The sequence below is a fragment of the Aspergillus puulaauensis genome, chromosome 1 (assembly GCF_016861865.1).
Source record: "Aspergillus puulaauensis MK2 DNA, chromosome 1, nearly complete sequence".
Taxonomy (NCBI): Eukaryota; Fungi; Ascomycota; class Eurotiomycetes; order Eurotiales; family Aspergillaceae; genus Aspergillus; species Aspergillus puulaauensis.
The window spans coordinates 723,263-737,022 of NC_054857.1; the positions used below are offsets into that span (position 1 = coordinate 723,263).

The window sequence follows — 13,760 nt, forward strand, 5'->3', positions numbered from 1 at the left end:
GCAACGCTCTTAGCCCCCTATATATTTCCCGAGTGCAGTGCTTCTACTATTTATTGCATCGCACCATTGGGCAACACCCAACTCGGCCACGACAGTTTCATGGTCCGCCCTGTTGCAAAGAACAGCTCGAAGTTGGGGCAGGGGTCTAAGATGGTCCAAGCGGGCGTACCTCGATACCGGTGGTCATAGTGAGGCTGAGCTTTTTGCCCAGGCAAACGGGCGCAGTGGTGCAGGAGCACGAGACTGTCATTGGCTGGTTCCAAAACTTCCCGCATTTCCAGTGTTCGCATCAAGATCAGTTACATCTGGTTGCCCTCTACATACCACCTCCGCTATCGAGGATGTAGAATCCTCATTGTATAGGAGTCGCTTGGTTTGAGGGCCTGGAAGCTGCGAGGAATAGGAGAATATGAATGAGTTCTTCAGTAATAAAGTAAGGAAGCCCGATTAGTACTGAATCGATACATATTTGAAGAGATCAACAAGTACCATTTCCACAGGCCTTCATGCCCAGCCTTGAAGCGTATCGCATACCTCAAAGAGTAAGGTAACAGTAGCCTTTCAACGCCGCACATTGCAAGTAAACTATAAAAGAGACTCCCTCGCAATGGTTCTTCTGGCGCCAACTTTCATCATTACTATACGCTGCACTCACTGGAGGTCTCTGTCAATTTATGTCTTCTACACTGCCATCATAACACGCAGTTCTTCATTCACAATGCCTGGTCTATACGTCGAGCCCGTCAAACCCCAATCCGGCTTCCCATTTAACCCTAACCCATACCATCAACAACATACGCCCCTATTCAATCGCGATTTTACACCTAGATACTTATACCGTCTTGTTGCTCCCCAGACGGTGGGTTCAACCACAGCCTCAACCGCCGTCCCCCCAACTCGCATCCAACTTCAAACCGATATCTTCCATCTCCCGACCCAGAAAGCAGCTGCCCTTCTCCTCAACCATCTCCTGTGGGAACGCGGCCACGAGAATGGCTGCAACCTCATGAGCTGGACCAGCTCTCTTCTATTCGCCCTCCAATACGCACTCTATCGCCACCGGAAGGACGGCGACGACCTTGGCCAGATCCAGCTTATAGTCCTAGACACCACGCTGTTCGCACGAGGCACTTTCATGCAGGACATGGAAATAATGCGTTCCTTCGCGGACAGTGACCGGCGCCTGCAGAAATTCGTCGAGTTCCGAGAATCAGAATACTATTTCGGCGAGTACATCACCCAAGGCAGACTCGAGATCCAGGACCGGTGTGTATGCACCTCTGTGCAGAAAATGATTGACCTGGGCCTCTTCCAGCTGCAGCCACTGCTTGCAGATCGGACCCAGTGGCAATGGTGGCCCAAGCGGGTCCTTGCCTTTCGAGAACAGTTTACCAGTGAGAAGGTAGTGCCTACTCCGGATTCTGATGTTGAAATTGCCGTCAATATAGCCAGACAGTGTTTTGGTGGACAGTGGGCTGTCCCCGTGGCGATTATGCTGCTTGCGCTGTTGCCACGTAAGGTGGATGATACGACTCTTATGGAAGGCTTCAAAGCCCGATTCACTGGTAAGCCCACATCTATCTATTTAACTGCGGCTGAAACAGGAGGCTGATAACCAAGTCTACACAGCTGCTGATATTCGGCGTGCCCGGTTGGATCGTATGAAGGTGGATAGCACACGTCTTCCGGAGGTTGGCCAGTTCAAGGATCTTCTACAGTCTCTTCAGCGTAATTGCGTGGACTCTGAATATAACAGTCTTGCTGCCCATGTCCAGGCATTACAGGTGTGAAGGCGAGGCGCAATTAGGAGATGGTTCTGGTCATCCAAATTCCAGGCCCTACAGCGTCTAGCAACCTTGCTTATATTGTCCACTGAAACGAGTTTCCTTGTGCCTGCTTTATCCTCTTTCGGGCTTTGAGATCTATCTGCATTTCTGTTTCTGTGACTGTGATTTCTCGGCTTCTTCGTTGTTCTTGTCGTCAAACGTCTATAACTGGCTATCCATGCTGCAGAGCTGTAAATAGCCCGCATGGAAAGTCCTGGAAATAGATTGAGACAGCATTTCTTCTTCCTATGCTGACTGATAATTTGTAATTGTACTCAATATGTTAAAAGTACTGTATTGCCTTTTCTTTGGCTCTGCACCCTCGCCGATCAGACTTGACTCGTCCACTTTACTAACCACCCCTAGATCTACGATATATGCCTACAACTGTCTTATCAGGGATATCCTCGTCTGCGGCCCAGCCTCATCTCAACGACGTTACTCATTGTCGTCAATCCATTCGACATCCCGTCCCGACGAGCCGTGTGGACGAGGCGACCAGTAGAAACAACTCGCCTCACTTCGCCAGAGGTTGATCCCGCGAAAACACCTCCACTCCATGTCAAACAATTCAGAATCTCGATCTGGCCATCGGGGTGTTGTCGCTACTTTCAAACCTGCGTCGGACCATTAGGCAGCCAGAATCGCATCGCTGCCCTAGGTAGTCAGATCCACCGCGTCAGTGTCTGACGACCCCCAGACCTATTTTAAGACGCTGACTATCATCCATATGGTGGAAATTGCTTATGTTATGTTCTCGCAAATTACTTCTCAAAGTTGCTCTTTCGTGCGATCAGTGGTTTGTCTCTATACGACGTGGCTGTGGCTGCGCAGTATAGTAGCTCAGCTGGTGGCGAATGGCGAACATCGGTGACTCCGACGACAACGATCTCTGTCACCTATTGATAGTCATATGATCAGTATCTATCAGCTCACTTTTGCTTTCCGATAAGCGGTGACGGTATTTGCAGCTGATGGGTTATGGGGTGGTTGGAAGGACTGTGCTCGGAAATATACTCTATGTTCCATTTCGCACATACCCAGCAAGGAACTTGCACCATCCGACAGAGAATCAACTAGAACACCACCCCCAGAGTATTGGAATTATGTTACTACTCACTAATCTCAAAAGGCAGCACAGGCCTATTGCTACCCAGTCGATATGCCCCGTCTTCCTCGCTACCCACGATCTCGGATATTTATCGATAATCGAGTCACCCCTTGACTGAGTCACGTTAACATCAGAGGAATGAATCACGACCGAACTTGTTCCAGCTCTCGATACGAGACAAGGATGGAAGGGACTCCCAGTTGCCTGATCTGGCAACTTGGGTTGCTCCTGCCTTACAATATACTGGAAAGACGAGAAGGCACGACCAACGGCGAGGATATCTACAATGGGTAGGAGCGATTGTCCCTCTCGTTCCTTCCCTATAAACGGGTTTACATTATGGTATTTTGGAAGGTGCCACTGTCTTTATTTGTAAGGTGGTGACATCACTGCCATATCAACAAGACAGTTGATATCTTCGTCACTGCTGTACAATTGTAGCACGTCTATCTCGTTTATATAACATGTCTAGGTCTTGAGAAACATCTGATCAAACCTGACTGCCTTCCATTCACCAGTCTCTGTATTAAGAGACACATCACTGTGCTTCAACTTCCCCTCCTGGACAAATCCGGCCTCTACAACACCCCCAGCCAACGGCCGCTGCAGATGGCTCTCACTGTGCTTGACCGTCCAGTTCGCCAGTGGTAACTCCCAGCTATTCCTTGTCGCGACGGTGGGACAACCGAAGTAGCGAGCTTCAGCCTGTTCCTGACGCAAGTGCAGCTCAAAGTACCCGCGGTAGTAACCCTCCACCCACTTGAGTTCGGGATTGATGTTGTACGAGTTGGCCTTTTGTTCACCGTGCTCGCGGGAGACGGTGCTCAGGCCGGTGCTTGAGACGGCAGTGCCGGCGAACTCAACGCCAACTGCCCCCTCGCCGGTGATGTTGTTGTAGGGCTTTGTGCCCTCCCAGATCATGTCGGATACCTGTCACCCATCACCATTAGCTTTGGACTTAAAGGAGAGAACAAAGGGCATACCCAGTTAACGTGTGTGTCTCCTGCAATGTTGATATTATTCGTAATTTCATTCTCGTACATATGCTTCAACGTTCTGTTCTGGTTGGCCCGGTACGCCGTCCAGGCATCGGTGCTGAACGTGATTGACCCGTCCTCATCTTGCTGCTCGATGTGCGCAAAGACCAGCTGGTTTCCGATAACGCGCCATTTCGCGCCCCGGTCTTTACTCTCGGAGAGCTGGCGGTAGAACCAGTTCTCCTGGCGTGGACCCATGATACTGCGGCCGGCGTCGTCGTGGATACGCTCAATGTAGTCAGCGTTGTCACCTGGACTGGTTAGCAGATGCATGTTTATCAGTCATAAATAGGCCATACTGATATCCGTGATCGAGCGATCATAGTTCCGAGTGTCAATCATGATCAGGTCGAAGAGGTTGCCCATCTGGAAGTTTCGCCAGATGCGCAGGCCGTCGTCCATGTCGACTTGCCTGGTATTGTTAGCTTTGCAATTATATACCGTGGAAGAACTCACCGGATAGGCATCCACTCGAAATAAGCACGGACGGCGTTCAGCTTGCGCTGGTCAACACTAATCTGAGGCCCATAGTTGAGGAAAGAATCCTCAGTATTGCGCAGGCCGCTGAAGCCATCGCGATAGCCGTTGTTTGCAATTTCTACTCCGTTAGCTCCATCCGGATACCCACTGACGAGTTGGGTGGAGAGGACATACCATGGTCATCCCACACGGTAATCCAGGGAAACTTCTGATGCGACGCAACAAGATCGGCATCTGTCCGATATTGCCCAAGGCGAGTCCTGTAATCGTACAAGGAGAAGATCTCCCTCTGGGGAACGACAGCACGCTCGTCGACGCCCGGGACGCCGCTTTCGTACTCGTAGATGTAGTCGCCCAGGTGGACGACGTAGTCAACATTGTCCTTGCGGGCGACGTTGCCGTACGCATTGAAGTAACCGTTGGCTGAAACAATCAATCAGTATATCACATGCAAGCTTCCAAAAGGATAAAAAGGCATACGGTAGTTACTGCACGAGTGAACCGCAAGTTTCACCTCCTCAGCCTCGTCCTTCGCGCTGGGAGCAGTCTTTGTCCGTCCAAGAGGAGAGACATTATCCGAGTTACACACATTAAAGCGGTACCAGTAAGTCGTGAACGGCTTGAGACCCGTAGCCTCGACCTTTACAGTGTAATCGATATCACTGCTAGTCAAGGCGCGGCCCTGGTCGACAACATCACGGGCGCTCTTGTCCGAGAACACGCGGTACTGAACGCAGATTGGGTGCGCCGATGCCTTGGCGTAGCGCTCATTCTCGTGGTCGTAGAGAGGCACATCTCCCGAGACAGTGGTGTTGCTGTCTGAGGCTTCCATGGACGGGGCGATACGGGTCCAGAGGATGACGCTGTCGGCGTAGGGGTCGCCTGAGGCGACGCTGTGGGTGAAATTCAGCTGGGAGGGTTCGTAGGGGACTTCAGCGCGCTTTGATAGACTGCGGCGCTGGATGGCGTTCACGTTGATTCCCATGTTTGTGTGTTCTTGGTTTAAAGAAGGGCTACGGTAGTTCAGGTTGCCGCCATAGTCGGCGATGGCGCTGGAGGACAGCGCCAGGAGCGAGAGGAGCGTGCTGGGGTAGACCATATTGCCTGCTAATTGCAATAGATCTCGTCGATATCTTGTTATTCTACGGGCAATGCAATTGGGACCTTTATATTTTTTTACTGTACATGCATGTAGTCAGGAACTGTTATATCCGATATTGTCCTCCAACCAATAGCAGAATTACTATCTCACACATGCAGAGCGACAATATATCCCACTGTCTACGTGCTGTAACTGTCAAAGTCGATTGGATCCTTGAACGCTCTCTACGATGGAGCACCCGTATATTTCAGAGGGTAAGCGAGGATGGAAATGAAGCCAAGAGAGATACGGAGAAAAGCAAGATCCAGAAAGCACGATATCATTAGATCCGAGTCCCGTGGAGGCATGATTTGGCCTGATTGGCCCTGGATAGTGCATACTATGCTGATCATCTCTTGTGCTTCTTGGAACGCGTCCCTGCCAATACTCGGCCAAGCGTTGGCACTGCTTCCTCCCCGAGCCAAACGCAAGCGATTGTTAATCAGTACTGTGTCAAGGCAGAGCAACCTGGAACACGCCGGTCCATGGCCTGACCCTTAATACTATGGTTAATACGCATAGCGATACGTGCACGCCAAGTCCCCCAATTTCTCCTCCTCCGCGGTCACCTCAACTCCCTCCGCCAGCATGCGCTCCCGTTGTCGATTCTCGTACCATAGCCCAAGAAAGTAGATCGTAGCCATGGCGCCCGAGAAACAGGCGAAAGACAGGCCGATGATATAGCCATTCCGGTAGAGTGGAGCATCCTTCTCTAAGAAAGAGTATGTGCCGACAATACCCCCGACTGCGCCATGGTCAGTTCCCACCAGGTATGCTTGAAAGTAAGTCGCTTACTATTTCCGATTCCAACTTGAAAGGCTGTGCCTACGCTCCTCCTCGTGCGACCACCCAGGTTCATACCGAACCAGCAGAGATACACCGGAGTGGCGCTGAAGCAGCCGCAGGTGATAAGAAACAGCGCGAAGTATTGGACATTATGATGCACGGTTTCGCCGAGACTCAGCAGAACGCAGTAGCCACTTACAGCGATGAGCATGGATATCACGGCAAAGACATATCTGATTCGAAAGTAGTCTGATAGCCATGCAACAACTAGAGAGCAAGCGAAGGCGGCAGCCCATGGAGGGACGGAGTATAGTTGCGTTTTGATTGCTGTATATGTCAGCCTATCCTACTTGTGCATGGTAACCGTCACTCACGCCCATATCCATATGTTCTGATAATAGTTGGCGCAAAATAGGCGTACCCTACACCCCATCAGCCACGTCCATGAACACGATGCGCGAGGGGAGTACCATAAGCGCTAACAACCTGCCCAAACATCATGAGCGCCGCGATGAATACCTTCCCTGTGTTGGATGTCAGTTATGAAACAGATGAACAGTCCAAAAGACACCCACAATCCTTGAACACTTGGAAGACGTCGCGCCACCGCATCCTCGTACTGGCGCCGAGACTCCCATTTTCCCGGGCCGCTCTATCACGAAGGAACTCAAATTCTCTCTGGCTAAGCCACTTGCAATCCTCTGGGAAATCAGGCAGCGTGAAGAATACGACCACGGCCATCAGGCAAGTCGCCACGCCTTCGATAATAAACACCCATCGCCAGCCGCCATACCCTCCCACTCCATCCATCTTACCGAGCGCGCTGGCGAGTAGACCCCCAAATGCACCGGCCAGGATTGTGGAGCATCCAAACACTGTGTACCTCTTCTGAGCCTCGTACCGTCTGTACCACATGCTGAGCAGGTATACGCCTGCGGATGGTTAATGGGATACCTTGTAGAGAGTGATTTGTACTGACATCCTGGAATCATCCCGGCCTCGAACGTCCCCAGAAACCAGCGGGTGACCATTAACGAGGTCCAGCTGGTGACGAGCCCTTGGAAGATCGTGACGAGACCGAAGCTGAATGCACAAAACGATACTAGGTTCTGAGGGTTAGCGGCAGCTTTAATATGGAAGTGTAGTGTAACATACGCCAAACATGGGGCTTGAGCTTCACCAGGACCAAGTTGGAGGGGATCTCAAACACGACATAAGGAATGAAGAATATCATCAAGGCTGCGTTATATTTAGTTCCATCCACAATTCGGAGATCCTCCCTCATTCCCAGGACAGCCGCGTTTCCGATATTCACTCTGTGATACGTCTTAGCTTCCGAGTAATGGAAGGGAGCAATGGAACATCTACCTATCAAGGAAAGTGATCAGGTACATTGCTACGAGGCATGGCAGCAGGCGGAGGTCGATCCTCGTCAACAGTCTCCTCTCGTTGATCTGAGTCTCCGAGACTTCTCCGGTCTCGACGGTCTCGACGTTGTTATCTTCTAGGGAACGTTACTCGGAGTGCGACCTGGCCGAATGGTCGTATGTGACTGACCTTGCTTTCCCATTTTCCCAATGATATTCTGTGGCGTTGTATTGAGATTCAACCTGTTTGAGAACTCAGTCAGATATCGCAAGGCCAGGCGATGATATATACGAGTTTTAACCTCATGATCTGCCGTACACTATTCTATGCATACTCTCTGCACCCCAAGGATTCCAGTCCCTCCTTACCGACTGGAAATCGACATGGCCAGCTCGACGTCGCAGCTGCATACTGGATTGGCCAGATAGCACACATGTTACGCCCTCTGTGCACGCAGAGTAGGACAGCATGAGATGCTGGACAGGATCTGCTGATAAGCGCCTTGCTTCCAATGATCTTATAAGGCTTAATGGATAGTTCCGTTCTAGAACGAGGGCTCCCTATTTCCACCGTGGTCGGCCTCAGCGTGATCAATGTTTTACTGTCAGACCTGGTTGTCTATATGCAGCTCCCTTGCATTGTATGCACGGAATAGCATCTCTATGAGCAGTTTCACTGGGATGAGAGATATCTGCATTGTTTAAATTACCTGCATACACGGTTGATATCGAATGAAAAGCACATAGTGATCACCCTTGGCTGCCACCCCGCATTCCACTGAACAACTCTCGGGTCAGTGCAATCAATGACCATAGCTAGTTCATTGACCGACTGACAACGTCTGCATCGTAGTCACCGTAGCTCGCGTACTCGCCATAATCTCCGTAGTCCGAGTACTCACCATAATCGGCCGGTGGGGTGGGCGTGGGCGTGGCAGACGGAGAGGTCGTGAAAGTACTGGTGATAACTGGAACCGGCGTGTGTGTCACAATCCCACTTGCAGTCGGCGAAGGGGACGGGGGCAGGATTGGTTGAATCGAATTGTGCGCTTCCTCAATGTCAATGGGAGCGGCAGCGGCAGCATCATTGTCCTGCTGGTGCGCGTCCATAAAAATCCATCTGCGCTCATGCGCCATTTTCATCATTGGAGCGGCGGCTTGGGGCATGCAGAATCCTGACTCTTTGTCTGTTGCCCTCATGCATCGTTCTGGGCTGGATTCGGCTGGGCTTCGCACCGGCTGGCCTAGGGCTAGTGCCAGGTGTACGGAGAGGGCGAGGAGTCCGGCAGGGATGAGCTGCATGATGGCTGATGGCTGATGGCTGAGTCTGGGCCTGGTTGGAGGAAGTGTTCAATTTGATATTTGAGGATATTGGGTGGTTAAGAGGTGTTGTAGTCTATACATCGTGGGAGATGCTCGCAGTATTTATACATGACATGGTCCTGTCCCGATCGACGTCTGCCATCAAGCTATGGTACCTCGCATCCATACGCGTAAGCAAAAGACCCAGAGGAAGCTGCGAGCTCTGTTCAGCAACTTTCCAGGCGTCGGTCCATTTGTCTGGTCTTCTGGAACGGCCCAGAATGCGGATGCAGTGTCACCTCGCCCTTCCCACCAGCAAAGCAACTGCGGCGAGCTTGGATTCCCTTGCTGCTGGGTTTTGTCAAGGAAGGAGATGGTCCTGTCCATCCTGATCCCTGAGTCCTTCTCGTGCATTCTTTACCAGTCCCCTTGCTTCCTATCACTGCAGCATCGCCCTACCTTGCCACCGACCCGGTCTTCCGTACCGCATGACTCTGTCCTAGATGGCCTAGATGGCCAGTTTATCGGCCATCTACTGCCCCTGATTCAGATCGCAGGCGTCTACCCCCCGGAAGATGAAACCGCTCTGCAGGTATGCGACCCTTGTCCCACCGTGATAATCAACGGGTTGAGAGCCCGATGGCAACGCGCATGAAATTCAACGGCCTAAAGATCGAAACATACCGATGTTACACTTGGGAGCTATCCCTCAATCCCATTCCCGGCCTTACTATGAGCTCGCCGGGTCCATGTTGCAGTCTCCTGGCAGATGCACTGCAACTCCAGTCCCCTCCCCCTTTCTTCCAGAGCCAGCCGTGCCTTTTGCAGGAACAGACCAGGTCAAGCAATCTTTCCTTTAGGTCTTCCATCATGAATTATCTACCACCTGTGTCTGTGGCCGAGCACAAAATGCCTATCCTGAACCACGATCTAGATACTGAAGACAGCGATCGGCTTCTGAAAGACAGCGAAAGTGTATATTCATGGACATATACTGACGGCAAATACCACGGCAATCACGGATTCTGGCGGACTGTCGGACTTACCATTGTAACAAGCGCCCTGTCTTGCTTGACTGGCTTGTTCATTGGGTACCAACACCATCATAGCGATGAGATCTGCTCACGGCGTACTTCGCATTACTGTACGCATTTCCCCCCTATTAAATCCTGAATACACGGTCGATTCTTCAGGCTGACTCTAGCAGCTACCGTTATGTCCAATATCCCAATCAGATACCACCGGCAACGCTTCAACGGGTCCCTGTTGAAAGATAATATCTTTCGCCAGGCCGCCAGCCCCGAAGTAGACGCCGCATGGGAATCCCTCGGTGTGAATTGTGAGTTAGCCAGCGCCAGGTACTGACCGTTCAAGCAATGGTCTAACGGCTCCAGTCCGACCTATCAGTGTCCCAGTCGAGGACGCAGCCCGCTCTGGTATCGCGCCAGACCAGGTCCAGATAAACGAAGCCTACGGTGGTGGATATCCAGCGAACGTCGAAGGACTGCATCATTTACACTGCTTGGTCAGTAGTCTTCAAATCTCGATGATAAGCTTCACCTGCTGATTCCGTTTGCAGAACCTCCTCCGTCAATCTCTCTATTACAACTACGACTACTATCGCTCCCTAGGGACCGGTGCATTTAAGAACGAAGACTTCATTGTACGCTATCATGTCTGTATGTACACCAACCATGCAATCGCTCCAAGTGTGTAGTTATACTGACACCTTCAGCACACTGCCTCGATATCATCCGCCAGCAGCTGATGTGCACCGTCGACATCGGTGTTCTCGGCCAGGTCTGGGTTCACCCTGATAAACCCTCGGCCTTTGTAGACTTTAATACGGAACACCAGTGTCGCAATTTCGAGCAAATCAGGGACTGGGCAGAGAAGCATCAGCTGCCTGAACATATACCGAAGGATTTCCTCAGGCCACCGCGGGAGGGAGATCGGATATACAACGAGATTCCGTGAAGGATATGTATATGTGGTTTACCGATATAAATGAACTCCCGTATGTATACAGTCTAGTAATCACAATTTAAATAAGTATCGCATCACCTTCACTTCGCATCCCAACCCAGCCTATTCTTCGCCAACTTCATATTCCCCCTCGAGGCATCAACAATACTCCCCATCCACTGCTTCTCGCCACTCTCCTTGTCTCCATCTTCACCCCCAGCAGACTTGACCGGGAACACCGCCGTCGCTATAAAGCCAAACCATATTAGCACTCTCGCCCCAATTTCACGTTCAGAAGCACGTACCCAGGCCAATCGGCTTATAATTAACATAAATACTCTCCCATGCCCCAGCAGGCGCCTCATACACTTCATGCATGATACTGAGATACGGATGCTCCTTGACGGTGTGATTCCACCAGTCCCAGCCGGCGCGGTGTGCAGGCGCGTGTGCGAATCTGTGCAGACCGGCCATGGAGCGGAAGTAGTAGACTGTCAGTGTCCCGCTGGCGGCGCTGTGTGATGCGTCGTTGTTGGCGATGTAGGAGGTGCTAGTTAGGTCTATCCACTTTGTCAGGTTTAGGGGACCTTGGTATGATAGGGATTTATTTGAGGGGGGCTTACAGCCATATTCTTCCCTGTTCTTTTCTAGATCCCTGCCCATTGAGTCGAAGTACTGTCCCGTTTTCTGGAATCCGGGCGTGAGGATTCCCAGGGGGCTGTTGGTTAGTAAGTATCTCGTTAGCTGTCCCCATTATTCTATTATATCTATCTCAGGTAGGAGATAAAGCATACTGATTCGACTTCGCGCCTAGCAACAGGACGACGACACTATCGCGCGACGGCCTCTCGCCAAAATCACCATTTTCATCTGGAATCTGGGCGGAGAATTTCTGCGTAATGACGCCGTCCATAGCCGGGTTTGCCTTCAGGCCGTATGTCATCAAGAGCACATTGACGCCGCGGTATGCGAGGATGAGCGCCGCCGGGATGAATGTGAAGGCTGTTGGGAATAGCCATGTCAGCAGTCCTTGCAGGGACGCTGCGAGGAGGAACCAGCTGGATGGATGGAAATTGTTGAGGAGGAGCTGGGAAGCTGTTAGGTATGGATTATTAATTATTAGTTAGGGTACTGGCTCTGACGTACTCGCTGACGGGGGGCCTTTGTATCCAAGGCTGACTCTGGTGGAGTGGTGGTTGGTGCGAATAGGGGCTTGAGAGGTGCCATAATCATAATGTGTGTTTTCGGTCGAGGGAAGCTGTGGCTGCTGGTTTTGAGAGAAGTCCTGGGAATGTCGTGCCTTATATACCGCCTGGCATATGATTCATACGGTAGGCGAAGTTATTCATCCGCACCGAATGGATTTCCCCATACAGTCGGTTTACGCGGATTCCGCCAGCTGATACGAGACGCCCAATGACAACGGCTGGATTAGCGGAGAGCTGGAGCAGATGGAGCACGGTTCCTCTGCAGGCCGTGCTGAGTTCGGGCGTCTCTTTGGTTCGATGATGTTTTGGGACAAACAGCCCGCAGAAGTGAGGCCGACCGGTGCCCGAGTCCGTGTCCGTGTCCGTTCCTATAAATCACCTCGGTGTCTTTTGTGATTATCTCAACAAATATTTATGGAATCTCTTCTGTATTCGTTAAGTACGTAAGATAACAATTCTAACAATCTAGACATCTAGAAACAAACTCCGATCCAAGACAAAAACAGAAACCAGATTGATGCTTTTGATATGACGCATCACAAATACAACACAGCAAGATCTGCAGGCACAACGAGCCTCAACGCATGAGAAACAACCCTATCCCAACCCCCAATCCAAAGCCCAGCCCAACACCAAAGCCCAGCGCCACGCCAACCCCGAGTCCAACAGCAACCGCAATCCCAATCCCAACCCCAACTCCCCATTTCCCACGCCCCATGCAGCTACTACTCGTGCTCGCACTCGGGGCATACGAGCCAGAACCAACGCAACTCGCCCCGTCGCCGTGGCTCTCGTTCTCATTCACAGCAGGTAATTCAGTATAGAGCGCCTTGCCACGCATCACCTGCAGCCACTCAAACTGCATCGTGCGCGCCTTGGAGTATCCAAACCGGTGGGCCATATACTCCCAGTCGCCGTCGCTGATGAGGTCCTTTGCGTAGCGGACTTTCGCGTGCATGTGGAAGGACTGTTCGATATTCTTTGGCTTTCCGCGGATCGTGGAGGCGCAGTTGACGAAGCCTGTTGCGCCGCTGTGGTATTTGACTTTAAACAGGATCGTTGGGATGTTGTTTAGGCTTGGGTTGTGGAGACAGCCTGCGAATGTGAGGAAGCTTTTTATCTTTTCTAAGAGGGTGATGTCTAGGATATTTGTCTGGATTTGTTAGAATGGCCGTCTCTCTAAAGTAGGACAGTTACTCACTGGTTCATTATGGTGGTGTATGCTATCGGAATTCAGTCTTTGTAGTATTAATGTGGCCTCTGGGGCCTGGGGTCGCTCGGGGATTATCAGCGGCTTAGTCTCCAATGTCGTCATTTTGTTCGTCTTGAGGCGTCTAACTTTCTCCATAAGGCGATGAACGATCTGATGATTAATGGTGTAGTGATTAATGGTGTAGTGATTAATGGTATAGTGATAGATGGTATAGGATGAAATAGGATGGAACTGAATCTGGCGATGTATGGAAGGCCCCGCCGTTCTACGAGGTGGATTATATAGACAGTCTATCTGGCTAAAGGCTATGAAGGACACATACAG

At 51.2% G+C, this 13,760-nt stretch overlaps 7 protein-coding genes across 7 annotated transcripts; 2 read left to right on the forward strand and 5 right to left on the reverse strand.

Moving 5' to 3' along the window:
- Positions 1-718: 718 nt before the first annotated feature.
- APUU_10334S (uncharacterized protein) lies at positions 719-1,790 on the forward strand (the record flags this gene model as incomplete). Its single annotated transcript, XM_041699641.1, has 2 exons — positions 719-1,565; positions 1,630-1,790. The coding sequence occupies 2 exons, from the start codon at positions 719-721 to the stop codon at positions 1,788-1,790; spliced, it is 1,008 nt and encodes a 335-aa protein (XP_041549700.1).
- Positions 1,791-3,405: 1,615 nt separating this feature from the next.
- On the reverse strand, positions 3,406-5,553 carry APUU_10335A (alkaline phosphatase D family protein; the record flags this gene model as incomplete). The annotated part of the gene is made up of 6 exons (XM_041699652.1): positions 3,406-3,867; positions 3,921-4,225; positions 4,274-4,386; positions 4,431-4,572; positions 4,629-4,877; positions 4,935-5,553. The coding sequence occupies 6 exons, from the start codon at positions 5,551-5,553 to the stop codon at positions 3,406-3,408; spliced, it is 1,890 nt and encodes a 629-aa protein (XP_041549701.1).
- A 551-nt stretch (positions 5,554-6,104) lies between these two features.
- APUU_10336A (uncharacterized protein) lies at positions 6,105-7,951 on the reverse strand (the record flags this gene model as incomplete). Its single annotated transcript, XM_041699663.1, has 9 exons — positions 6,105-6,340; positions 6,391-6,708; positions 6,756-6,803; positions 6,852-6,905; positions 6,957-7,313; positions 7,361-7,483; positions 7,537-7,697; positions 7,750-7,885; positions 7,939-7,951. The coding sequence occupies 9 exons, from the start codon at positions 7,949-7,951 to the stop codon at positions 6,105-6,107; spliced, it is 1,446 nt and encodes a 481-aa protein (XP_041549702.1).
- A 613-nt stretch (positions 7,952-8,564) lies between these two features.
- Positions 8,565-9,050, reverse strand: APUU_10337A (uncharacterized protein; the record flags this gene model as incomplete). Its single annotated transcript, XM_041699674.1, has 1 exon — positions 8,565-9,050. The coding sequence occupies one exon, from the start codon at positions 9,048-9,050 to the stop codon at positions 8,565-8,567; it is 486 nt and encodes a 161-aa protein (XP_041549703.1).
- Positions 9,051-9,920: 870 nt separating this feature from the next.
- Positions 9,921-11,027, forward strand: APUU_10338S (oxidase ustYa family protein; the record flags this gene model as incomplete). The annotated part of the gene is made up of 5 exons (XM_041699685.1): positions 9,921-10,194; positions 10,258-10,389; positions 10,445-10,575; positions 10,630-10,729; positions 10,786-11,027. The coding sequence occupies 5 exons, from the start codon at positions 9,921-9,923 to the stop codon at positions 11,025-11,027; spliced, it is 879 nt and encodes a 292-aa protein (XP_041549704.1).
- An 89-nt stretch (positions 11,028-11,116) lies between these two features.
- fmaE (monooxygenase fmaE) lies at positions 11,117-12,248 on the reverse strand (the record flags this gene model as incomplete). The annotated part of the gene is made up of 5 exons (XM_041699696.1): positions 11,117-11,262; positions 11,321-11,575; positions 11,639-11,733; positions 11,810-12,102; positions 12,162-12,248. The coding sequence occupies 5 exons, from the start codon at positions 12,246-12,248 to the stop codon at positions 11,117-11,119; spliced, it is 876 nt and encodes a 291-aa protein (XP_041549705.1).
- Positions 12,249-12,800: 552 nt separating this feature from the next.
- Positions 12,801-13,538, reverse strand: APUU_10340A (uncharacterized protein; the record flags this gene model as incomplete). The annotated part of the gene is made up of 2 exons (XM_041699708.1): positions 12,801-13,376; positions 13,425-13,538. The coding sequence occupies 2 exons, from the start codon at positions 13,536-13,538 to the stop codon at positions 12,801-12,803; spliced, it is 690 nt and encodes a 229-aa protein (XP_041549706.1).
- Positions 13,539-13,760: the final 222 nt, after the last annotated feature.